The following is a 25,002-nucleotide window of genomic DNA, read 5'->3' on the forward strand; positions in this document are numbered from 1 at the left end:
GTGCTAATCTGGCAGGCTTTGAGCACCCCGAGCCTGAAAATATTTGTATTTCAAAGTCTAATGAATGTCATTAAAGAAATGTGCAGGAAAATCACTGATGCATTTAATGGCCAACTGAACTATTAACTGATGTAACTCTCGAAAAACTTTTCCTCTTCTGCCTCACTGTAGTAAGCAAGCCTACAGCCCAAGTTCACTGTTGACATTGAACGGTTGAGTTTATTTCCAGTGTGGCAGTGTACTGCCTGTCGATGTGACCATTGACTCCATCTTCTTTCCTTTATGCATGCCAAAAAGCTCTGATAAAGTGTCTCAGTCTCCCAGCAGTCTTCCCCGCTGAATTCAGTTCGCATCTGGCTTGCTAGATGCTGCCAAACCTACTCTAAACTCAATTAATCAATTGACAAAAGCAAAAGCAAAGTTAGTTGATATAAAAGGGGACAATAAAAACAAAGTTTGACTGTGTATGTGCAGCCTTCCAGTCAAGTGTGTGGGCCGAGTGTGTTACAGCTCAAAGGTTAGCGGTACAAGGTTATTTCAGCATATTTACACTAGGTAATAGCTAATAAGATGCAGGTCAAGGTGAGACTGTGGTTATGGCCTGCTGTCCAATCACTGGGCTGCAGTGAACTTTTTATATTAATTTCTATATTAATTTCACTAACTTTAAGCTATGTTTGTTAATTAAAAACATTTTGTGTTATAGACTATTTTTTGTAATAAATACTATTGTGATATGTAGCCTACATTTTTAATGTTTACAAGTGAAAATTAATTATCGACGAGCTGTTAACACTTGTCGCACCGGCAAGCGCGAGAGCAAATTGTTTATTTGATAAATACGTGCTCCGTTTTTGACTTCATAATCAAACGCAGTTTGTGTGTGTGTTTGGCGCGAACTTTTTAAAAAACTTTTTTTTTCTTTAAAGGGCCCCAGCCTTCGTTTTGACTTCCTTTGGTCCGACCAAATATGTTGCCATGACATCGTTTTACACACCTAGTTAAATTTTAAGACCATAATAGTTTTGTTTCGTTAAATTAACTACTGTTTTAATTTACTTTTAGCGTGAACAACTCTGTTTAATAGTGAATATTAATGGGGTACGCCGGACGTAATGACTCGACACCAGTACAAAGCCTACAGTAGCTCCTTCTAAATTTAAGTTAATTATGCGTCGTTTTATAGACTTTTTGCTCGGTTTTCCTCGTTGTCGTCTTCCTTCTGGTTTTGAGTCTGTGGCAGCTCCCTGTGCGCGCTTTCGTTCCAAAGGGGGCTGTCTATCTTTGATGGGATCCAGCTGTTGGCCAAGTGCTCTGGGGGCCCGTTTATTTGCATTGCTAAACAATCCGTGGAGTGGGCCGAGTGCGGAGAAATACAGAAATATTTTTTTATATGTAGTAGGACCCTCCTCTTACTATTGGTCAATGTTCTCACACGTTCTTGCCTTCGGTCGACAGGGCGGCCGCAGCGGGTAACCAAAGCCAAGTGTCTCGACATTCAAGTGAACGCGCGTACGCGGAGGGGGCGCTTTGGGCACTTCATTTTGCGCATTGGGTCCAGCGAGCCCGTAAAGGTAGTGAAACCACAAAAATCAACTCTTTTCCTATTGCGAGGAGTTTACGGGTTGGTGGTGTGACGTTCGTTCCAGGGGAACCACAAGGATCCACATAAACATGTTATTTGAACTACGTGGCTTGAGTTGGTCGACCAACAAAAGGTGAGTTTAATTAGTCAGCTGGTGCTTTATGGCAAGCCGTTTTAGCATACATTACTTACAACTGACTTATGCCACTTATTTATGATTTGCTAAGTAATCCTATTGACTAGCCTAGTATCTTGACTTTTCATTAGATACTAGAGTGACTTATCTATTCAATTAGTCAACAATATTAATTTGCTATGTCTCCATGCCAGTAGTGACAAGTAAATATTCCATTGTTACTGGTGACAAGTTGCTAATTGCCATTGGGGTTTTGTGGTTCATTTCTTAGTTCTAGTAACTATTCCAGTAGTTACTAATTATCTAGTTTATTATGGACTAGTATATGCCAACACTTAAAATAAAGTTGCTGCCTTAAATTAAGTACAATAAACTTGGATGTTTAAGTAATTTCAACTTAAATTACATTAAACTTACTTTTTTTAAAAAAATGAGTATCTTGTATAACTTATTATGCTTAACTTATTTTGAGTTAAAGCAATGTAAAAACGCATGTTGTCATAACTTATTGATCATTTAATTTTTTACTGTGAATTGTTACTATAGTAACATCAACTGTGTTTTGCATTACTAGTAATATTACTATTAACATTGTCACTATTGGGATGGTAACTAGTTAAATAAGTGTTAATATGTAATAAATATGTACTAGTCACTGTTGGAATAAGAACTAGTATCTAATAAACAAGACTCTACTAGTGACAAATTGAACAGATATTAGCCACTATTGTATTTTTACTAGAAAATAAGAGCTGGTAACAAAACAGATACTAGATATTTTTAACGATTTAATGTTAATGTGCATTTTCATAGTACTTTAAAAGATTATAGATAATCCAACTTTTTTGTCGCTATTCCTGGTTTTGAGTGAACATTTAGTGCTTAGTAAATGAACCCTTGAAGAATTTCAATGTTTGACATATTTTGTTTTTTATTTGTAGAATGTTGTCAATTGTAATATGTATCATATGCTGCATTCACTCTGGGAAAAGTCAGGTAAGTGATTTTCTGTTTTTTTGTCCTTGAGTCATTCAAGCTTGCCACTGTTGTTTGATGCGTGTCGTAATAAGAGTGCCTCTCTTGTACTTTTTTGATTATTTTTACTTTTTCTTTGCTTTTCCAGTGCATCTTAAGTACACATAAACATATGATAGCAATGTCAAACTACTTCAAAAAGCCTTCTTGCTGCACAGAATGAACTCTATAAAATGTTGTTTATCTACTGGATTGATTATGAAATCCCTATTTTTCTCCAGTCGTGCACAGATGGATTTACTTATGACCGCCGTGCCAGACAGTGTATCGGTTAGTGGCATATCAGCTGTCATGATATTATTATGTTCATCAAGAACTTGTATTTCAAATATAGCTGTTAATGGCATTTCTCACATACGCTTTCAGACGTTGATGAATGCCGAACACTGCCAGACCCGTGTCGGGGTGACATGCAGTGCGTAAATCAGAACGGTGGATACCTGTGCATCCCCCGTGGACTCTACTCCCAATCTTACGCCCGCAGCAGCCCACGCTCCTACCCTGAGGCTTCCTATCCTGAAGAGTCCTACCCTGACAGATCGCTTGGATATCCTGAACCGTTCATCCCTAACAGTCCTCCTGTGGGAGCAGGCACTGGTCCAGGCCCTGGTCCGAGCTACCCAATAGTGAGCCGGTCCACTCCCTGCCTTCTCGGATATACACTTGGTGTTGATGGCACTTGTGTTGGTAAGTTTTGCCTTATGGTTCTATACATTTCAGCATCTTGTACAACCTTGTTGATCATGGAGGTGTTGGTTAAAGCTGTTTTGAGGTCATCAGAAATTCAGTCAGGTGTCTGGAAACCTTTATCTGGTAGTGTGAATTATCATATATGAAAATATTTTGCCATATATCACTCCAGAGATGCAGCCAATGTAATAATATGACAACTAATGACAGATTAGTTTATTAGATAAGCTTTAGTTGTAGCAACTTTTTAAATGTGCTTATACTGTATGCCAGACTGAGATTTTGTTTTGAAAAGTACCTAATTCAGGTTTTGAGAATTGGGATGGTGACTAGACTAGAAAAGTAATATTGTATCTTGTATGTAATGAACAATGTAACTGAATAGAAGCTACTATTATCTAATTAAAGTACTAGTATCTAATGAACAATAAGGCCCTACTAGTGACAAATGGAGTATATATTAGTCACTATTGGATCATTTACTAGAAAATGAGAGCTAGTAACAAAACAGATACTAGTTAGTTTTAAATGTTATCATGCCTTGCATTGTGTTTTAGAAGAATATGTGTACTAATTATTTGCACATGATAAAGTGCCGAATTCAAGTTTAGTTCCCAAGAAGAACTTCATACATTCTGGCATATATAAAGCCAGTTCTTTATAATGCATAACACAAGCTAAGAGGAACTCTTTGAAACGTGGTCAGTACTCACTCTGGGTCACATCAGGTTGTGGTCTTATGTTTACTTCATTTTCTGCAATGGGCCATGGGTCTTCTCGCTTTGAAATGAAGCAAAGACTCAGTTCTGTGCTGGACTGTAATTTAGTAACGGCTGTGGTGGGCTGAGTGGCATCTTAAAGACTTCAGCAGAATGAATCTCGTAATTTGGACTGGATCAGTCATTAGTGTGGAACCACAAAATACTGTGGAACCTCAGAACAAACTACATCTTGTGAAGGGGCAGGAAGACACACAGGACCTGGCATTCAGCCCTGCTCACTGTTCCAACTTTACAAATACAACGAGACGGTTTTTGAGTTCCTTATTGGCTGTCATAAATCATCAGTTTGTAACTGGCTCTATGTGGTCTGCTTCTGTTGAAGTTGTTGAGCTAAATGTGGTGATATCTCCGGTGTTTTATTGCTTCCATCTAGATGGGTGTTATGTATTGTGTTATCGGAGTCTTTATTTGTGTCAGCATGTTGACCTATTTCACGTGCCATTTGATAAATGGTAGCACAAATAACTGCAGTGCTCTATTTTTCGATATGGTCTGCGGATTTGTCTCGAGTTGGTGCCAGCCTTTGCAGTTAATGCGTTCTCCAGTCTTCTCTTACTCCTCTGAAGAAACACAGTGATAGATTTGTTACCTTTTGAGCCCAAGACGGTCGTGTTATAAAGAAGATAGACGCACAGATGCGCTCATTAATGCGCTTTTGCACATAAGCGCATATCCTGACCTGCGAAATACTTGAATTGAGTAATGAAGATGAGTGTTATTTCCTGTGCTACATTTTGGACACAGAGTAAGGTCTTGTAGAGCCACTGAGACATTGAGTAAAGCAGCATTTTAAGCTTGGATAAATCGTTAAAACTCCTAAAGACAAACCATTGCGGTTTCTCAGCATCTGTGGTCATTCGTGCCAAACGTGAGGTCATTTGTTGTTGAATGAAATCTGTCATTGACCAGCTGTGCAGCTTGTGAGCTTCCTTTGTACAGTGCGTGTTCAGTATTTATGTATGTTAAGGGATGCTGTTATGGAAGAGTAACTGTACAGGAAGTGTGTTAAACCATTCCATCATTCATCTTGCAGGTATTGCTGTGGTGTTAGCGACGTGTGTGTGTTTGTAAAACTAGGGAATGCCCACTCCCTGCCAGTGGCGCTAAGATGTGATGGACCAAAACAACCAGTCAACCCAGTCAGTGCCTGAAATGTGTCCATCATAAGTCCCATCAATCCTGTGTTTAGCATCTGTACTTATAAACCTCTAAAAGACAGTTCAGTTCAGTTGAAACTTGAGAAAATAAGATCTAAAGCTCACTTATTATTCTGGAATGTGGATGCTTTGCATCAAAATTAAAGAGCTTAAATTATCTTATTCTAGGTGGGACCTTGAAACAGTTTCAAAATGTTGATTTGTCAAGTTGAAACTTGCCTACTCAGGCTGTGGGACTGTAACTGGTGTCTGTCAGCAAATGGGGAGTAGGTGTAGTACCGCAGACTAATTAATGTGTTTTAGCTTAGTGGGACGTCTGGAAATTGTAGTTTGATGTCATTATTAGCTCTGAGTCACTGAACTTAACTGTACTAACTGTAATGCTATTTTTAAAAAATGTACCGTTCTAATGTTTGGGGTTGGTAAGATTATGTTTCCTTTTGAAAGAAGTCTCTTATTCTCTCCAAAGCTGCATTTATTTGATCGAAGAACAGTAAGAACAATATTGTGAAATATTATTATACATTTGAAAGCTGTTTTCTATTTTAATGTATTTTTAAAATGTATTCCTTTGATGGCAAAGCTGAATTACCCCAGTCTGAAGACATGATACTTCAGAAATCATTCTAATATGATGATTTTTTTTTGCGCAAGAAACAATACTTATTTTAATCAGTGTGGAAAACATTGTTCTTGTGCTGCTTAATATTTTAAGAAACCGTGATACTTTTTTCCAGGATTGATTTGAAATTGAATCTTTTGTAATTAGAAATTACTTTACTGTCACTTTTGATTTATTTAATGCATCCTTAAAAAATATTTTCTTACTGACCCCAAACTTTTAAATGGTACTGCAAAGATTTTATTCATTTACACGTATCAACCATTTATTTTGTACTTACTGAGTGAAGTCAGTGTAGAAGGTCATGCTGAAAGAGCAGCTGGAGATATTTCTGATTCTACAGGTAAAGATCTGCCTGGTTGGTTAATTTCAAATGTCCACATGCTAATGGTACTTTTTGCTATTGTTTTACAGTATTTTTCTCCCAAAAAACCTCTCCTTGTGGCTGACCGCTTGCACTAGACATTCCACACTAAACGTAATTACTACCCTGGCTTGCTGTACACCTCACGTTACTACAATGATTCCAGCTAATTCACATATGCTGCGTGAAGTGTTGCTTGACCGGGCTGCTTGAACTATTGCAGTGGTGGATTGTAAATGCCTTTGATATAATTTAAACAACCAGTGTGTGGCAACAGATCACGGGCATTAAATCTCTGGAATGAAGATGTGCGTATAGAGGCAAGAGCTTTGAGTTGGTGCCAGATTCTTGGGTCCTGGATTGACCTCAACATGTTTGTTCATATTAATCATCTACAACTGCATGCCTGAAAAGTTTAGACATGCATGCTTCTTTGTTTAATTGTTTTGCTTTAATATGACAAGCATGTCCTGACTTATGAGAATGAATTCTAACACCTGTCAATCAAATGATTTTACAAATTCCCCGCCCGTCTTCTGTGTTTTATTAAACATTTGTGGAATTTGATTTTGCTTTCACCTACAATTTAGAGTGTTATGAACTCAGTTTAACATATTTTAGCATGTGTAAATCCATTTAATAGAATTGCACAGATTTTCCAAATATGATGAAAGTCTTCAGATTCCGTCTGGGCTTGCTTTTAAGGGATTGAATATCTCTGATATGAAGCTTAGATTTAAAGACCACAACAACATCTGGTATTTGGACCCCTTGTTAAGTTAAACGAATTGTACCATAGTAAACTTGTTAAAGGTGCAGTTAAAGTCTTGACTCCGACCACATGAATGATATCACTGATCTCTTTTTCTCTTTTACATACAGACACGTTTATCTCTCTTTCGTTTACAACCATGTCTTTCCTCTGACCCTTATTTAAATCATGTGCAGAATTTACTGAAGTCTCTTTTTGCTTTTCCCGGATCAGATCTGATCCCAAAAATGCTGGCATTCCCAGAATCCCTCAGATCAGACGTGTGTGATGGTACACATGTAATCCAGATGCTGTCCTGCTGGGCCTGAGCGGGTTTTCTGCCTCATGTGGCCTGCATCTCTGCTATCCGACCTGGCTGTAATGATTCCACCTCTTAATAATGCTTAGTGATATCGGTTACCAACAAACTGTGTAATTGTTAAGGATCTGAGCTGCTAACACATTGTTTCAATTCCAGGTAATCCAAAACATGTGACTGTCTTTGTGATTATTGTACAGTAAGGCACTTTCGTTGAAATGTCAAGAGCAAGTGAATGGGTCATTTAAAACTAATTTAAACATGTGCAGTTCCTCAGTAAAGCTGTGCTCTTGTCTTGCATTTGCTTTTTTGTTGTCTCGTTTTCATCTTAGGCCTGGTTCGGCTTAGGTTTGGATTATTGTGGCTTACGCACCTAGACTTTTTGGTCTTTTCAGGCTTTGTGAAGTAACTTAAGGAATTTCTGCTCGGTTTGCCAGGACCCATTGCATCACTCTACCCATATAGTAACAGTGGGACTGTTGGCAGCTTTGACCAAAGAAACTGTAATTATCTGGCTTTCACACGGTCCCCAACCCCCGACTCCATCATGCCCTCATCACTTTTATAGTAACATTTGCTTTCTTTTAAAACATGTGACTTCATGGTCTGAGAACTGAGGGTGCTTGTTCGGTTATTTAAGGCATATAATGCCCTCATAAGGAATTGTGCTGATAATGAGCGAGCGAAAGTGGAACGGGGAGATATGAATTCCAGTTTTGGAAATGTGTCGTGTAAGACTAGTTATTTGTGCAAGATGTGATAGTAAGGCTAGATTTATGAGGTCAGGGATGGAGTTTGAGAACAGACCTGCTAAGCGTGAAGTAAAGAACATCGGTCCACATAGAGCAAGCTATCAGTGGGGACAGATTAATGCAACTTCATAAATCAGAAGAGCTCATTGTAAGTTACATACACCAAGGGAAACCGATGGATTGTTTCAGGTGAGTTTCTAAATTGGACAGCGGTGGGAAAAGCACAATTGAACTGAACTGACAGTGGCTTTCTTTCATTTTTTTTAGATGTTGACGAATGCGAGACAGAGTCTCACCAGTGTAACCCGACTCAGGTGTGTATAAATACAGCCGGTGGATATACCTGCTCATGTACTGAGGGCTATTGGCTGGTGGGTGGACAGTGCCAAGGTAAGATTACGAAGGCCCTAGTTTGATGTTACATGCTTTAATTAGTGAACTCTGAATGCCAAGCGACACAACATTACATTACACAGTTAGTCCTGTAATAATCCAGTTTTCATGATTTCAGTGTTAAAGTACACTACCATACCAGTACCCACAAGTTTAGGATCAGTTTTTTTTAAATAAATAAAAAATGAATACATTTTTTATTTAGCATGGCCACATTAAATTGATTGAAAGTAAAGATATTAGCCAACAAAACTGTTTTCAACATTGCTATTAATAAGAAATGTTTCTTGAGCACCAAATCAGCATATTATAATTATTTCTAAAGGATCATGTGAAACTGAAGACTGGAGTAATGATGCTGAAAATTCAGCTTTGCATCACAGAAATAAATGACATTTTAACATATATTAAAACTAAAAAAACTAGAATTTTTTTAATTGTAATATTAATAATATTTCACAATATCACTTTTAAATTTGATCAACCTTGGTGATCATAAAAGACTTCTTTCAAAAACATAACAAAATCTTACTGACCTGAAACTTTTGAACAAGAGTGTATATTAAAATCAAATGACTTGTTTAACAGTTCAATGGCATTACAATTCCGTTATTAGAATAGTTGAATTGACAATTGTTTTGCGTATTTAGTGCTCTCTAACTCACCTTTCTTTAGACATTGATGAGTGTCGCTATGGTTACTGCCAGCAGCTGTGCGCTAACATCCCTGGCTCATATTCCTGCTCCTGTAGTCCGGGATTCCTCCTTAATACAGATAGCAGGACATGCCAAGGTGCACACATACACATGAACATACTCATTACAGTTTAGCTTAAAGGAGAACTCCGGTCAATTTTAACATTGAGCTAATTTTTTGTACATTTGGAGTGTTGTCAATACAGAGAACAACGACAAAAATCGGTGTTGCCTACACCGTGTTATCCTCTTTTTAAAATTTGCACCCTGTTGACTTCAATGGGGCAAGTACTAAACCTGCTTTTAGCCTCTTAACATCCTTGATGTGTCATTACAAGTGCACAGAAAATGTGAGTGATTCCTTCTGAGTGAACACGAGCGGATCTGACTGCAGTAGATGTGAAAGATATTAATAAAAACGATGTTATTTAAGCCAGCGCAAATATCTGTGTTTACATCCTGTTTTTCGGTTGAAGTCCAAAGTAATCGATTGCCGAGTTCACGCGCGTGATCATAGGTAACTAAACCTATGCACGTGAACTCGGCAATCGATTACTTTGGACTTCAACCAAAAAACAGGATGTAAACACAGGTATTGCACAACAGGGTGCAAATTTTAAAAATAGAATAACTCGGTGTAGGCAACACCGATTTTTGCCGTTGTTCTCTGTATTGACAGCACTCCAAATGTACAAAAAAATGAGCTCAATGTTAAAATTGACCGGAGTTCTCCTTTAAAGTAAAGTTGTTATTCACTAAAAACCTTGACGGATGCCATCTTCTTCCATCCTTCCTTCATTTTTCCTTCTTCCTTTTCCTCTCTCGCCAGATGTGGACGAGTGTGAGACAACTCCATGCTCTCACGGCTGTTTGAACACCTACGGCTCATTCATGTGCACCTGTGACGAGGGCTTCGAGCTCGCCTCTGATGGGACCACCTGCAACGGTAAACAGGGGAGGAGAAGAGATGATTGGAAAGGAGGAAGATAGGGGACAGAAAACAGGACGGTTTAGAGGTTTTAGAGATAGGTTTAAGATGCGTGTTGCCGGTATTTGTATGTGTGAGTTTGTGCTTTGACAGTGTTTAATGTGTTTACCTTCATCAATACATTGTTCTCAGATCTGGACGAGTGCAGTTTCTCAGACTTCCTTTGTCAGCACGTGTGTGTGAACACGCCAGGATCATTCTCCTGCGTGTGTCCGCCTGGATATTATGTGTATGAGGATGGAAGGAGCTGTGAAGGTAACAGTACATTTTTATATTTTGTGCTTCTTCTCTAGTGCATATTTGTATAAATGTTTCTTTCGTCTTCTAGATGCACTCGGGGAAATATTTCTCACATTGAACCAATAAAATGAAAATATGTCACACACATACACACACATGTCTGGTTCACAATGTTTGAGGGGACTCTCCATAGGCGTATTGTTTTTTATACTGTACAAACTATATATTCTATCTATCTACCCATCACAGGAAACTTTCTGCATTTTTACATTAAAGAACATCACTTAGTATGATTTTTAAGCTGTTTTCCTCATGAGGACCTCAATTTAGGTCCCCACGGTGACACAAGTACAGAGTCTGTGTGCATTCAGGCCCCACCGGGATAGAAAAACATGAACAGACACACATATATAGTATATATATAGTATGTGTGTGTGTTTGGTATTAGCAAGTTACTTTTGAACCCTAGAGTATTTTGTATCTACTGCACAATTTAACTTCCTTTACAATGATGGTTTTGTTGTTGTTATTGTTGCTGCTGATAATGATGATAACCTGACTCTGTTGTGTGTTTGATTTTGAAGATCTCAATGAATGTGAGTCTGGTAACAACACCTGTACAACAGCACAAGTGTGTTTCAATTTCCAGGGAGGTTACACATGTCTGGACCCTCTTAGATGTGAACAACCTTACATAGAGCTCAGTGACAAGTGAGTTTATGAATGCTGATGACAGACAACTTGTTTGCTGTAATCAAAACATGAAGTCAGTCATTTGACTTGTTGGTTTATTGTTGAACAGATGCAACATGTTGTTACGTTTCTCTTTCTCTCTTAGCCAGTGCATGTGTTCTGCGGAGAATCCCGCATGTCGGGAAAAACCCTTTACTATCCTGTACAGGCATATGGATTTGTCTTCTGGCCGCAGTGTTCCTGCTGATATATTTCAGATGCAGGCCACCACACGTTACCCTGGAGCATTTTACATCTTTCAGATCAAGTCTGGCAACGAGGGGCGAGAGTTTTACATGCGGGTGAGTGAGCGTATATCTGATGCCTGTTGTAAAACACTTACTCTACCAGTCAAAAGTTTGGGGTCAGTAAAAAAAAAAAAAAAAAAAAAAAAGCTTATATTTGGCAAGCATGCATTAAAGACATTGATGATGTTACAACATTTTCCCACCATTGTAAATAAAAGCTGTTATTCATTAAAAAATCCTGAAATAAAATGTACCTGGTTTAAATATTAAGCAGGACAACTGGTTATAGAAAATGTTTCTTGTGTAGCAAATCAGCACATTAGAATGTTTTCTGAAGGATCATGTGACACTGAAGACTGGTGCTTAAAATTCAGCTTATTTTAAATTGTAATAATATTTCACAATATTACACTGATCAAATGAACGCAGCCCTGGTGAGCATAAGAGATTTTTCTTTCAAAAACCTTCAAAAATGCTACCAACCCCAAACTTTTGAAGAATAGCGTATATATATAGGGGTGACCACTAGAGGGAGCTGTAGGATTTCTGTGGAAACCTTCTGTCAAAATTACTCTGGAGCCAAACCACAAACTCTTTATTGGTCCTGTGTCCATTAATGAATAAGCTGATGAAATCTTGTCAAAATCAGCATTCATTTCTAAAACATGAAGTATTTATTGTCATTTCAACACCTGTGCTGTGAAATGAAATAAAAATACTGTAACACTTTAGTTTAGGGACCAATTCTCACTATTAACTAGGAGCTTATTAGCATGCATAGTACTAGGATATTGGCTGTTTATTAGTACATATAAAGCACATATTAATTCCTTATTCTGCATGACCATATTCTACATCCCTTAATCCTACCCAATACCTAAACTTAACAACTACCTTACTAACTTTTAATAAGCAGTAATTAGGAGTTTATTGAGGCAAAAGTCATTGTTAATAGTTAGTTCATAGTGAGAATTGGACCCTAAACTAAAGTGTGACCAAAAATACATTTCTTATTTACTTTTCTTTCTCTCCACCACAGCAAACCAGTAATATCAGTGCAACTTTGGTTCTGTCCCGGCCCATTAAAGGACCAAAGACCATCGTTCTAGACCTAGAGATGGTTACCGTTAATAACGTCATCAACTTCCGAGGCAGTTCAATCATCCGCCTCACAATATTTGTCTCCGAACATCCATTCTGAGGCTTTACAAATGAATGAACCTCTGACCTCTCACCTCTTCATGGCCCCATACCTCCATCATGGACTCCCTGTTACTGCACTACCAATCAGGCAGCTGCATTTCTCCATTGTTTTGTTCTGTGGTTCTGGACTCTCATGTGGTCATCACCCTCTCTGTCTGCTCTCTCGTGGGCGGAGCTTGTGTTGATCTTTGATATTTCATGATGCAGGTTTTTAATTAGGCTGCCTGGCTGTCGCAGTCACACACATGTACCCGTAAACAGAAGAATATTTATGTTGTGTTTCTTTCGTCTCATTTGTTTGTATTTCCCATTGTGCTTTTTCTTCCCCCAATTGCAATTTCTTTTTTTTTTCTTTTTTGTTTTTGTTTGTAAAGCTGGATTTGCACCCGTTCTTCAGCACCCGTTACCCAGAAAAGTTTCTGAAAAACTAATTTGTTTGAAAATGATCATTGCATCTGTGCAGAATTTCCTCTGTGTATCTGTTTTTTATTTGACAGGTAAAGAGAGCCTGGTCAATCAATAAACAAAAATTTGATGACCTGAAATTTTATTTGTTTGTGTTCACTTTTAACAAATTTAGACTGATGCATAGAAACTTAATGATAGCATTAAACGGTTAGTTCACCCAAAAATGAAAATTCTGTCATTAATTATACTAACCCTCATGTCGTTTCTTCTTCGGAACACAAATGAAGATCTTATTGGTGAAATCAAATGAGAGCTTTCTGTCCCAGACACAACTACCACTTTGATACTTCAAAAAGTTTATAAAGAGATTGTAAAACTATGAATTGAGCGGTTTAGTCCAAATTTTCTGAAGAGACTTGCTTATAAACATATTTAATTTAAGCTTTTATTCACATTTAAACATTGGTCAGTGGAAATAAATAGAAGCTCAACCAAACCTGCTTGACATGAGAACAAACCTCATGCTGAAGCTCAAACGTGCTGTGTAAAACACGAGAATGAACCTCATTGGTTCTCGCATGTCAAGCAAACATGTTTGAGCTTTCGTCAAAGTGGTAGTTGCGAAGCTGTCAATGGAGGGACAGAAATCTTCAGATTTCATCAAAAAGATCAAAAGTTTTACGGGTCTGGAACGACATGAAGGTGAGTTATTAATGACATTTTTCAGTGAACTATCCCTTTTAGTGATTATAATTAATAGTAAGGTAATAAAATGAGACAATTATATAACAAAAGCATTAAAGAGAGAGAGAGAGAGAGAGAGAGAGAGAGAGAGAGAGAGAGAGAGAGAGAGAGAGAGAGGGGCGAGGTTGGAGCGAGTCACACAAATTTTATATAGGGTTAAATTCAGGATAATTGTGACATTTTCCCCCAGTCATCTCAGTGCCCCAATACTTTGCCCCGGCGGGCACTAGGACCCAACCGTAGGCTGAAGTTTTGCCGCTGACTGGAGGCTTCAGAGGCACCTGCTGCACTCGCGCGCTCAGCTCAGAGGTTTCAGCTCCTCGCGGACAGCACCACAGGTATGCAGGCAAAAGCATGATTCATTAAACGCAAACATAGTTTTCTTGTTTGTAAAGGAAAATTGCTTTAATGTTAATTGTTGAAATAATTATAGTTTTATCATATTTATTATGTTGTGTTGTGTATTTCTTTAACTTCGGGCTATTCGGTCACTTTTATACCTCAGCTTACCCCTGTTGTCAAATGAAAGTATCATTAAAACTGTGTGGGGAACTTTTTGCCCTTCCTTGCTCATTTATTTTTGCAAATTTTTTAAATGTTTTACTTTTGTCTCAGATCTTACTATGAAAATTCATTATAAAAAATGTTTTAGAACGTCGATAATCTAAATTTAAACGGAAATAAATTGTTAGTGAAATATTTATTGTATGAAAATGATTTCATTATGAATGTGCCTTAGTTGTGCGGTCATTTCCACCACAACAGTTAATTTTGCCATTAATAAGGTTTGCTCAAACTTTTCTTGTTTACCAAGGAAATAGCAGTGCCAGTGAAAAATATGCTTATGAGGTGAAGACATCAAGGTTTAATAGAAAATATGAAATATGAAAAACCAAGGTCATCAACATCACAAGTGATTGAATGAATTTGATCAAAATATTTTTTATTGTGTGTTGCTTCCATTCAAGCTTTAGTCTTTAGCAATACAGGAGTCGGATGTTTTATTCTAAAATAATTTCTATCATAATCTTTTCCACCACAAAATTTTACTATTAATCGTTATGGAAATGACATTGTGTTTGAAATGTTGTGAATTCAGAATTCTGTCGTCGACTGTTGGACATTGTTATATAATTATTTGGTTACTTTGGCCTGCATTGCAACTAACTCAGTTTTAGCAGACTGTTAGGTTAGGGTTAGTAGGGTAAGTTGACATGAACTTGTGTAACTGGTCCTACTTGACTCGATCCGGGGTCTCTGGTGTGGGAGGCGAGTGCTCTAACAAGGACGCTAAAGACCACAGCCTCTAGCACAACTCTTGAGGCTAGGGAGTGAGGTTTACACACACTGGTTATGTCCGTTAGACTCACTCCCTTAAACCTCACTCTCACCCAGGTCACGGCACCAAATGTAACCAGTCCTACTCGACCCACTGTGAGCGGGATTCGAGCGGGGTCACTGGCGTGGGAGGCGGGAGCTCTTAAAAGCAGGCTAAAGACCGCAGCCGCTAGCATCAGTTGCTAGAGCGCATCTTGAGATCAGGGTAGTGAGGTTTACACGCACAGCTCTTATCTGGCCTATTTCCGTTATTCTTGCAAAGTTGCTCATCTGTCTGTTGTGGGACCATCAAAATAATGTGCTAGCAGATTAAGCAGACAGTCTACTAACTCTCTTATGACTTGTAGTTGACATTTAGTTGCAAAGTTAACTATAGTTAGTAGAATGTCTTAAGTGGACCATCAAAATAAAGTGTTACCAATTATTTTTATGTGATTGGTGTGTGCAGATCCTCAACATGACAGAATGTGTCAAAAACTGCTGCAGGACGTTTATGTCCATGGAGAAAGAACCAGAGATTCAGAGTGAGTCTCTCTCTCTCTCTCTCTCTCTCTCTCTCTCTCTCTCTCTCTCTCTCTCTCTCTCTCTCTCTCTCTCTCTCTCTCTCTCTCTCTCTCTCTCTCTCTCATCACTTACTCACGATTGATGAATTATGCATACACACAATGTACAGTATATATAAATATTAATACATACATGAATTATGAAAGATGTATTTGTATATTTTTTTAGTGATTAAGGTTCGACCTCCTGGTAAATTAACTGTTGAGTCCACTGTAAAGAGGAATGTTGGCTTATCAGAGGATTATCTCCTGTCTAAACTGCCTCCGGATGGCCGGGACGTTCCATTCATCATCCCAACCTTCAAACCCTCCTACATCCAGCCGAGAGGGGCGCAGTACTCTGGCTACAACATCGGGCAACAGAGTAAGCAGTATTACTCTAGATTTATATGTTAATGACATAATTTTATTTATTTTATTAAATCACAATTGTGTTTACAAATTTGATATGATTGATTTCAGGTGCCACAAGGAGCACTTATGCAAAAAGGAAGGCAGAGCTCGCAGGAGCCAGTCAAATGTATGATTTGAACGTAAACAGCAGTCACATGATCAGCTATGTGTCACCAGGCTCACTGAGACGGCCCACTCTCAAAAACAGACCCAACAACAGCCCTGGCACAGGTGAGATACCTTTAGATCTGCCTAAAACACGAAGCCAGACGTTACATGGGACAATATTCCTTATCTGTGCGTGATGTTTAGAGAGTCCCATTTCACTTCCTCGTAGCATCATTCATCACGTAACTTCTCGGCATGTAACCTCAAATATTTACGTTCCTACACACCTGTGCATAATCCTTTTGTTTTATTCCTGCTCCTAAATTCCCTATTGTTCATGGCAGATTTGCACTGACAATGTCCCAGATTGTATTGTTGACAGGCCACATTCAGATGATTCTAATGCTTTGTTTTCAATGGCTGAGCATGACACAATTAAAATATCAAACTGATCAAGACATTTTTAATGGAATCATTTTTTATACATGACAAAATAATCTGAATCAATACTTTTCCTAAGATTAAAATTAAAAAGATTTCTTTCACAGGTTTAGAACACAGTGGTAAAGAGAGACTCAGTCTCTCCCTGTTCGATTTGTCAAACCCTCAGGGCCATGTACAGGTGAGTTGTACACACACACATGCACGCACACACACACATTAAAAATGTATTTGTGGTTTATGGAGACTATCCGTAGGCGTAATGGTTTTTCTACTGTACACACTGTATATTCTATCCCCCAACCCTACCCCAAAACCTACTCTTCACAGAAAACTTAAAAAAAAAAATGTATTTCAAAAAACACCGTTTAGTTTATGGGAACACAGGAGATGTCTTCATAAACCATGTTTAGGTTGTAATACCCATGTCATTTTACACATTTTTGTCCTCATAAACCATATACACACACACACACACACACACACACACACACACACACACACACACACACACACACACACACACACACACACACACACACGCACGTTAGGTTTTCATGTTTTACATTTTGTCCCCACAATAGGGAATACATAGGGAATACCTGAACCACACACACACACACACACACACACACACACACCATAAAACTGTATAATAATTTAAACCGCAGCTTTCACAAGCAGCTGAGATCCCGTACACCTGTTCACACATGAGTTATTATTATATGATGTATATAAAGTCTTCAGTGTCACATGATCCTTCAGAAATCATTCTAATATGCTGATTTGGTGTTTAAGAAACATGTCTTATTATCAATATTGAAGATGGCTGCACTGCCTAATTTTTTTTTTGGAAACCGCAACACATTTTTTCAGGATTCTTTGATGAATAGACAGTTCAAAAGTTATATTAGTTTCTTTGTATTAATTGTATAAATTTTATATTTTGGAATAATATAATAATTGTTACAAATAGTAAACATTATTTATGATATTATTTTATCATTTAATTCAAAACTGTTCTGTTGCTTTTGTTACTGGAATTAACAACGAATATTTTTAAATAATTTAATATTTTTAACATTGTTAATATATGAATTAATGACTTTAGTTAACATACTTTTTTCATGCATTGTCAGATCACTATTGCCATTGAGAACTCTATGAATTACAAATCATCTATGGCACTATTAAGCAGGAGTTTGATTTGAGCCGTGTGAAGTTTTATTACAGTTAATGTTAAATAAACTGCAAATTTGTGGCCTTTTACATTTGCATCAATCATAGCTGATTATATTCTTGAATTAAATGTTGTGTATATACAGTACACTAATAGTTTGCTGTTTAATGATTAGCAGAGCTGTTGTTTAGTAACATTTCTTCCTCTTGTTCCTCCAAGCGTTATGATTCTGTATCCAGTGTCCAGAGCAGCACATCCTCCTTTCAGGATTCCTTTGGGAGCAGCCGTAGTCTAGGTAACCATTCATGACGGAACACTGAAGTCGTAACCGCAGACAAGCGCATTCCAAAAGAACCCTGAAAGTTCCCTTCCAATAGAACTCCCTAGAAAGGGTTCCGCTCCACTGTTACCTGGAATTTCCACTACAGTTTTATTTGTTTGGTTTTCCTTTTGTTTTTTTGTTAGGGTCTTTTTGGACCCTTTATGTCTCAACAATCTTACTCCCTCTCTCCTCACCCCATGTAAACATACACACAGACTTTCAAACACACACACACACACACACACACACACACACACACACACACACACACACACACACACACACACACACACACACACACAGGACAGACAAGATCACGGCCGATTGTGAAATTGTAAAGGGCAGACAGTAATTACTTCCAAATGTTTTCCCTGAGGTCCAGTACACAAGTACTCATATAACTCTTAGAATGTAGAGAGGATCTTTACACGCACAAACACAACACACAAATAAACTGAAACTTACTATCCACCAAGACATATTTTTATGCAGTAGGGTTTAAACATTTGAGACCACTAGAGAAATGCTTCTATTTTACATTTTTCTAATGTAATTGAAAGTGGTTTTAATTAACACTGAAGTTAATTATAAATTATTTGATCCTAAACATGTGGTCCCTATTATTTTTCTTTATTGACAGCAGCACTGAATATTAAGCTGAATATTAATTAACAGAATATTATTTATATGTTTTAAATTAAACTATGCGCAATTAATGGCAAAAGGAATGTTTGAACATGTAAACTGATATTTCCCTCTGATACACTACAGCAAAATATATATATGTATATATGTATATATGTATATGTGTGTGTGTGTGTGTGTGTGTGTGTGTGTGTGTGTGTGTGTGTGTGTGTGTGTGTGTGTGTGTGTGTGTGTGTGTGAGAACATGTTAAATATCTGTATACATTCATCACACATATACACTGATAGACATGTGGACAATATTTTGGATTGATAATATTTATGTTTCTCGTGGCGTGTGTGTGTGTGCATAGAGTCCATCACTCTGTCTGGTGATGAGCGGGATCGTGAGCCGGGAAAAGTGTGTGTGCACCTGAAGTATGAGGAGGCGGTGGAGCAGGTGTGGATCACCTTAGTGAAGGTATGATTTCAACCAGGAGAGGCTTTGCTAGTCTACAACAGACCATTGTGTCCCATCTAGAGACCAGCTGAATGGAGCCTCTGTGTCGCTGTAAGAGAGCTTTAACAAATGATCACATTTCCAACAAGCTATTTTAAATCTTTCGTTTTCGAATAATTGAAAAATAACTATGTCTGTAGATGCCTGTCTTCGCCTCTTTATTTTACACATAATTTGATATCAAGGATATGTGGTGGAATACTGAAATCAAGCATCATAAATAGTTAGCACACTGTTTGATCTCATATTTCATAATGCTTATTTTATTTTTATCAATTATTTTCTAATACATTTTTTTTTAAAGGTCCTGGCTCTCTTTCCTCCTCTGAGAAAAATCCCCTTGTTGACATACAGTGGTTTTAGTGGTTATAAAAGCTCATAAACAGCAGGCCTACATGTTGCTTTCAGCCTCACTTTACTGTTTCTCAAATTTCCTCCTCTTTCCTCTTTGGTACTTTCTCTTAGTGTACGGACTTGAGTGTGTATACTGAAGGGGTGGACGTGCAGAAAATTGGGGTCAAAGGGGTCATCACCATGACGAAGCCAGTACGATTTAAGAGCACAGTCAAGGAAGCATCAGCAGTGAGTGAAATCCAGTAGTCATAAAACTTCAACGCCTGATAATATAATTGGCATATACTGAGCTCAGTTAAACCCTGCTGGTAGATGCTGGAACTACAACATCTGCTTTTATAAAGTGCCTTTCTCCATTGACAGCCTTTCAAAAAAAGCCATGTATTCTGATTAAATAAATTATTTTGCAAGCAATATACACTTTGGGGTCAGTAAGATTTTTTTTAAAAGAATTGAATACTTCTATTCAGCAAGAAAGTATTAAACTGATCAAAAGTGAGAGTAAATTTGTAATATATGCTGTTCTTTTGAACTTTCTATCAATCAGAGAACCTTAAGAAAATGTATTACAGTTTCCACAAATATATTAGCAGCTCAACTGCTTTCAACATTGATAATAATAAAAATGTTTCTTGAGCAGCATATTAGAATGATTTCTAAAGGATCATGTGACACTGAAGACTGGAGTAATGATGCTGAAAATTCAGCTTTGCCGTCACAGAAATAAATGACATTTTAAGATGTATTTCAATAGAAAACAGTAATTTTAAATTGCAATAATATTTCCCAATATTACTTAAAAACAATTAAAACCTTTTCAAACCCATATTTTCCCCCCATTGAATCACAGACATCTTTGATCGATATAATAAAAAGTTCATTGAGATTGGCTGTTATGTCATCATTCAAATTAACTGTGATGAATTATTCAGCCCTCCCTTCAGTCCCTCCTGTGTTTCTCGAATAATGACCATTACGGCAAGACTAAAAAAGTCCCACACAACCAAAGATGCATAAAAAACATACTTCGTCACATAAGTAAAAATATGTAGAGCGTGCAGTATTGTTTTATTTTACTTTGCTTCACAGATTAAGTTTGTAACTAGTTATGCCTCAGTATATCTCAGTATATTGTCTATTTCTCTTTTAGGAAACTGTCTTCATGGAGACATTTGTGTTCACTCTGAACTTAGAGCAAATCCGCAGATCAGCACTGGTGCTGCGCCTGCAGGCTCACACACCACGTAAGCGGATGCTGGGGGAGTGTGTGTTATCTCTGCGAACCCTCGGACCGCAGGAAACAAAGCACTGTCTGGAGTTCAAGCCTCACTCTAAAACACACGTGAGTCTTCATCTGCTACAGCTCTTTGTGACCGCATGTCTAGTCCCAAATTTCTTTACCTTAAAGGTTCTTCCTGGTTTTGTCTGTAAGGTTCTTTGGAAAAAATCTTAAAGGGGTTAGTTCACCCAAAAATGAAAATTCTGTCAGTAATTACTCACCCTCATGTTGTTCCAACCCCGTAAGACTTTCGTTCATCTTCGGAACACAAATTAAGATATTTTTGATGAAATCTGAGAGCTGGATCACTCCTCCTGCAGGCTTATGGACACTATAACTTGCTGGCCCAGAAAATGTATTAAAGACATTGTTAATATAGTCCAAGTGACTCCAGTGGCTCAATCTTAAGTTTATAAAGCGACGAGAATACTTTTTGTGCGCAAAAACAAACAAAAATAACGACTTTATTCCACTTTTCATTTCCTTCTCTCTGGACCTCGAGTTTTTTTTTACGTAGTGTTTAAGCATAGCGCGTCTGTGTTGCACGTCACCACGTATCACACATGACCAGAGTCGCCCAATAGTGAGCCTAAGTGGTGACGTGCAACACAGACGCGCTACGCTTAAACACTACGTAAAAAGACTCGAGGTCCAGAGAGAAGGAAATGAAAAGTGGAATAAAGTCTTTATTTTTGTTTGTTTTTGCGCACAAAAAGTATTCTCGTCGCTTTATAAACTTAAGATTGAGCCACTGGAGTCACTTGGACTATATTAACAATGTCTTTAATACATTTTCTGGGCCAGCAAGTTATAGTGTCCATAAGCCTGCAGGAGGAGTGATCCAGCTCTCAGATTTCATCAAAAATATCTTAATTTGTGTTCCGAAGATGAACGAAAGTCTTACGGGGTTGAAACAACATGAGGGTGAGTAATTACTGACAGAATTTTCATTTTTGGGTGAACTAACCCTTTAAACTTCCACCTGCAATTACCTACAATGACCACATTAAACAGCTGCTCTAGTTCTGCCCAGGCCTCTTCTGTGATATTAAGGTTACTGGGGGTTCGACAGACAGACAGAGCTCTCAGAGAGGAAGAAATCAATATACCAGCCATTTCAATACTGCTGAAAGCCCTTTTTGAAGGAATTATCTAGACCCTTAAAAAGCTGATCTCTCCGAAGCTTCCTGTTAACTCACATAGACACAAAATGTTTACTATAATTCTTCAAGTATTGTGGGCAATTCAGAATTTAATTGAGAATCCATTTTATATTCCTGATTTTGATTTACAATTTGTGTACAAACACATGTATTCAAAAATGTGTGGTCAGTAAGATTAAAATTTTTTTTTTTTTCAGAAAGCATGCATTTAAATTGATCAAAAGTGACAGTAGAGACATTTATAATACTGCCGAACATTTCAAATATATTAAAATATTAAACAGTTATTTTAAATTGTAATAATATTTACTAATATTGCTGTTTTTACTGTATTTTCGATCAAATAAATGCAGTCTTGGTGAGAATAAAGCATTAAAAATTAATGTTACTGACCCCAAACTTATTAAACATTAGTATACATGCATTTATATATATATATATATATATATATATATATATATATATATATATATATATATATATATATATATATATATATATATATATATATAATAAACAGATATAACAGAATGTGTCACATTATCATCTTTATACTTCACATCTCACTGTAAGTAGGTTAGGCCCTGTTAAAACATTGTTCAGCCTATAGAAAGCTGCCATACACAAACAGATATCAGATTTGGCACAGTGTTTAACTTTGAAAAATGTGATTTGTGTGTTTTGCTTGTGTGCGTGGAAAATAGGTTTTTTTTTTTTTTTTTTTTTTTACAAAGTCTTTTTCTCACTAGTGGGGTGTTTGAAATGGACTGAACTGTCTAGAGGAAGTTTTTTTTTCAGTTACTGCTGTTTGTGTGTTACTGGGTCAGAAATTGGTTTGTGTCTCACTTATAAATCAGTGAATAAGTCACAGCAGGTATAGTCTGCCCTAAAACACACACACACACACACACACACACACACACACACACACACACACACACACACACACACACACACACACACACACACACACACACACAACCATACACAGCACCTAAACCTAACAGGGATTATTGTGTGTGTGTGTTTCTGTAGGTGTGTCACGCAGAGCTTCAGCTGGCCTTGTGCTTCCAGCCAGTGAGCAGTCGAATTCAACTCCAGATCCTTAGTGCTCAGAACCTTCCGTCATCTTCCTCACCGCTCACACAGAGTGAGTCCTATTATGCTTTTTTTACATTATCAACTATCTTTACTGTGTAATGTGTCTGTTTGAGCATGAAAAAGGGCTGCAAAGTTACAAAGTCCACTCCAAAGGGTGTATTTTTCCATATCAGTTAGCACTGTTTCTGAACTCCCTGAAACACCTCGATTGTAGTCTTGAGTTTTCTTCTGGGAACATACACATCTCAATATTCCTCATTTAAATTATTCCTTCCCAAAGCATACGTAAATTAAAGGGGTCTAGGCCTTTTTTTATTATTAATTTTCCTCAGTTAATTGTTGTGGAAGAGTGAATAAGACAAATATGACAATGTTGATTAAATGAACCGTGCAAATGGACGTTCTCTTTAGGTTTCTTTGTGAAGGTTGACTTGCTGAGTGAGGGTAAGGTCTTACTGAAGAGGAAGACGAAGGCGATGAAGTCATCAGGGAGGCATGTTCAATGGGAAGAGGTGCTTCACTTTCCCATCACCAATCAGGACCAGAATCTGCAGCTGTCAGTCAAACTCTTCAGCCGTAGCTCTGTCCGGAGAAAACACCTGCTCGGACAGGTCAGATTGGAGTGTACATACATACCTATTACAACACACTACATTTAGTATGCAAATCAACACATGTTTAAATTTAAAGTTTATTTATTTGTTAAAAATACAATAAAGACACTGATATTGTGAAATATTATTACAAATAAAAATAAACTTTTCTATTGTAAAAATGTAATTTATTCCTGTTATAGTAAAGCTGAATTTTCAGCAGTCTTCAGTGTCACATGATCCTTCAGAAATCATTCTAATATGATGATTTGGTGCTCAAGAAACATTTATCACAGTATTATTTTTGTAGAAACCTTGATAATTTTTTCCCCTCAAGTTCAAAATAACAGCATTGATTTCAGATCTAATTTTTTGTAATATCATACATAGATTTACTGTAACATTTTACCAATTTCCTTACTTTTCCTTACAACCCCAACGTTTGAACAGAAGTGTATATTCTGTAAGTTCCCGTCTTTGTGTGTATTCCTTCATTTTTAGGTCCTGTTGGGATTTGACGGCAGTTCACCTGAGGCAGTGGAACAATGGAGGGATTCCATGACTCATCCTGAAAAAGTGGTGACGTCATGGCACAGAGTCACTCGACTCTAAAAGAGAGAGGATGAAGAAATTAAATTTGTGATTCAAGTGGATTTTAAATGCAACTTCCAAAAAAGCCCCTTTTTTAATCTTTGATTAAATAAGTATGTTTATTTTAGGTTAAAAGTTGGGAAGAAATCACCAATTTAAATGTATAAACTAAGTGAGTCCGAATGAGTCGCGCCCTCTGCAGATCCTAGTGTAGCTAATCATGTATTAAAGCTGTTTGTAGATTTTACATTCCCTGTTCTTTGTGTAACTTTGAGAACATGCAATTGTCTATGTACAACTTAAAGGAACACTCCACCGTTTTTTTAAATAGGGCTTATTCACTTTCTTTCCTACATTTAGATAGGTGGGCAAATGCATTTTTGTCTCAGTGCATGCATTGTTTTAGTTTGACAGGGTCGGCGCTAGCTTAGCTTAGCATAATGAATGGAATCCTTTGTTGCCAGCTAGCATGTCCTGAGTAAAAGTGATATAAAAAATTTAAAAAAAACCACCTAATTACTTCTTGTGGCCTGCGTATTCACAACAAGTACAAATAGTGATGCAGATTAACACTAGGCGATTTCCTAG

At 37.4% G+C, this 25,002-nt stretch overlaps 2 protein-coding genes across 2 annotated transcripts; both read left to right on the plus strand.

Moving 5' to 3' along the window:
- Positions 1 to 1,316: 1,316 nt before the first annotated feature.
- fbln5 (fibulin 5) lies at positions 1,317 to 13,237 on the plus strand. The gene is made up of 11 exons (XM_081351052.1): positions 1,317 to 1,718; positions 2,663 to 2,717; positions 2,978 to 3,026; positions 3,123 to 3,443; positions 8,461 to 8,583; positions 9,262 to 9,378; positions 10,111 to 10,227; positions 10,402 to 10,524; positions 11,094 to 11,220; positions 11,348 to 11,543; positions 12,529 to 13,237. The coding sequence occupies exons 1-11, from the start codon at positions 1,675 to 1,677 to the stop codon at positions 12,688 to 12,690; spliced, it is 1,434 nt and encodes a 477-aa protein (XP_081207178.1). The 5' UTR covers positions 1,317 to 1,674; the 3' UTR covers positions 12,691 to 13,237.
- A 753-nt stretch (positions 13,238 to 13,990) lies between these two features.
- Positions 13,991 to 24,803, plus strand: tc2n (tandem C2 domains, nuclear). The gene is made up of 12 exons (XM_081351212.1): positions 13,991 to 14,182; positions 15,631 to 15,706; positions 15,915 to 16,109; positions 16,208 to 16,369; positions 16,795 to 16,868; positions 18,087 to 18,162; positions 19,188 to 19,294; positions 19,799 to 19,915; positions 20,838 to 21,029; positions 23,165 to 23,279; positions 23,642 to 23,841; positions 24,325 to 24,803. The coding sequence occupies exons 2-12, from the start codon at positions 15,640 to 15,642 to the stop codon at positions 24,433 to 24,435; spliced, it is 1,416 nt and encodes a 471-aa protein (XP_081207338.1). The 5' UTR covers positions 13,991 to 14,182; positions 15,631 to 15,639; the 3' UTR covers positions 24,436 to 24,803.
- Positions 24,804 to 25,002: the final 199 nt, after the last annotated feature.

This window comes from Scardinius erythrophthalmus (genome assembly GCF_964197995.2).
Source record: "Scardinius erythrophthalmus genome assembly, chromosome: 21".
In the NCBI taxonomy this organism is placed as follows: Eukaryota; Metazoa; Chordata; class Actinopteri; order Cypriniformes; family Leuciscidae; genus Scardinius; species Scardinius erythrophthalmus.

Excerpts from the sequence above, each read along its gene's own strand:
- fbln5 (XM_081351052.1), top strand. The coding sequence starts at position 1,675 with ATGTTATTTGAACTACGTGGCTTGAGTTGGTCGACCAACAAAAG. Across the intron at positions 3,444-8,460 it reads TGTTGATGGCACTTGTGTTG|ATGTTGACGAATGCGAGACA; the intron begins GTAAGTTTTGCC and ends CATTTTTTTTAG. Across the intron at positions 11,544-12,528 it reads GGCGAGAGTTTTACATGCGG|CAAACCAGTAATATCAGTGC; the intron begins GTGAGTGAGCGT and ends TCTCCACCACAG.
- tc2n (XM_081351212.1), top strand. The coding sequence starts at position 15,640 with ATGACAGAATGTGTCAAAAACTGCTGCAGGACGTTTATGTCCATGGAG. Across the intron at positions 15,707-15,914 it reads GAAAGAACCAGAGATTCAGA|TGATTAAGGTTCGACCTCCT; the intron begins GTGAGTCTCTCT and ends ATATTTTTTTAG. Across the intron at positions 19,916-20,837 it reads CAGTCAAGGAAGCATCAGCA|GAAACTGTCTTCATGGAGAC; the intron begins GTGAGTGAAATC and ends TTTCTCTTTTAG.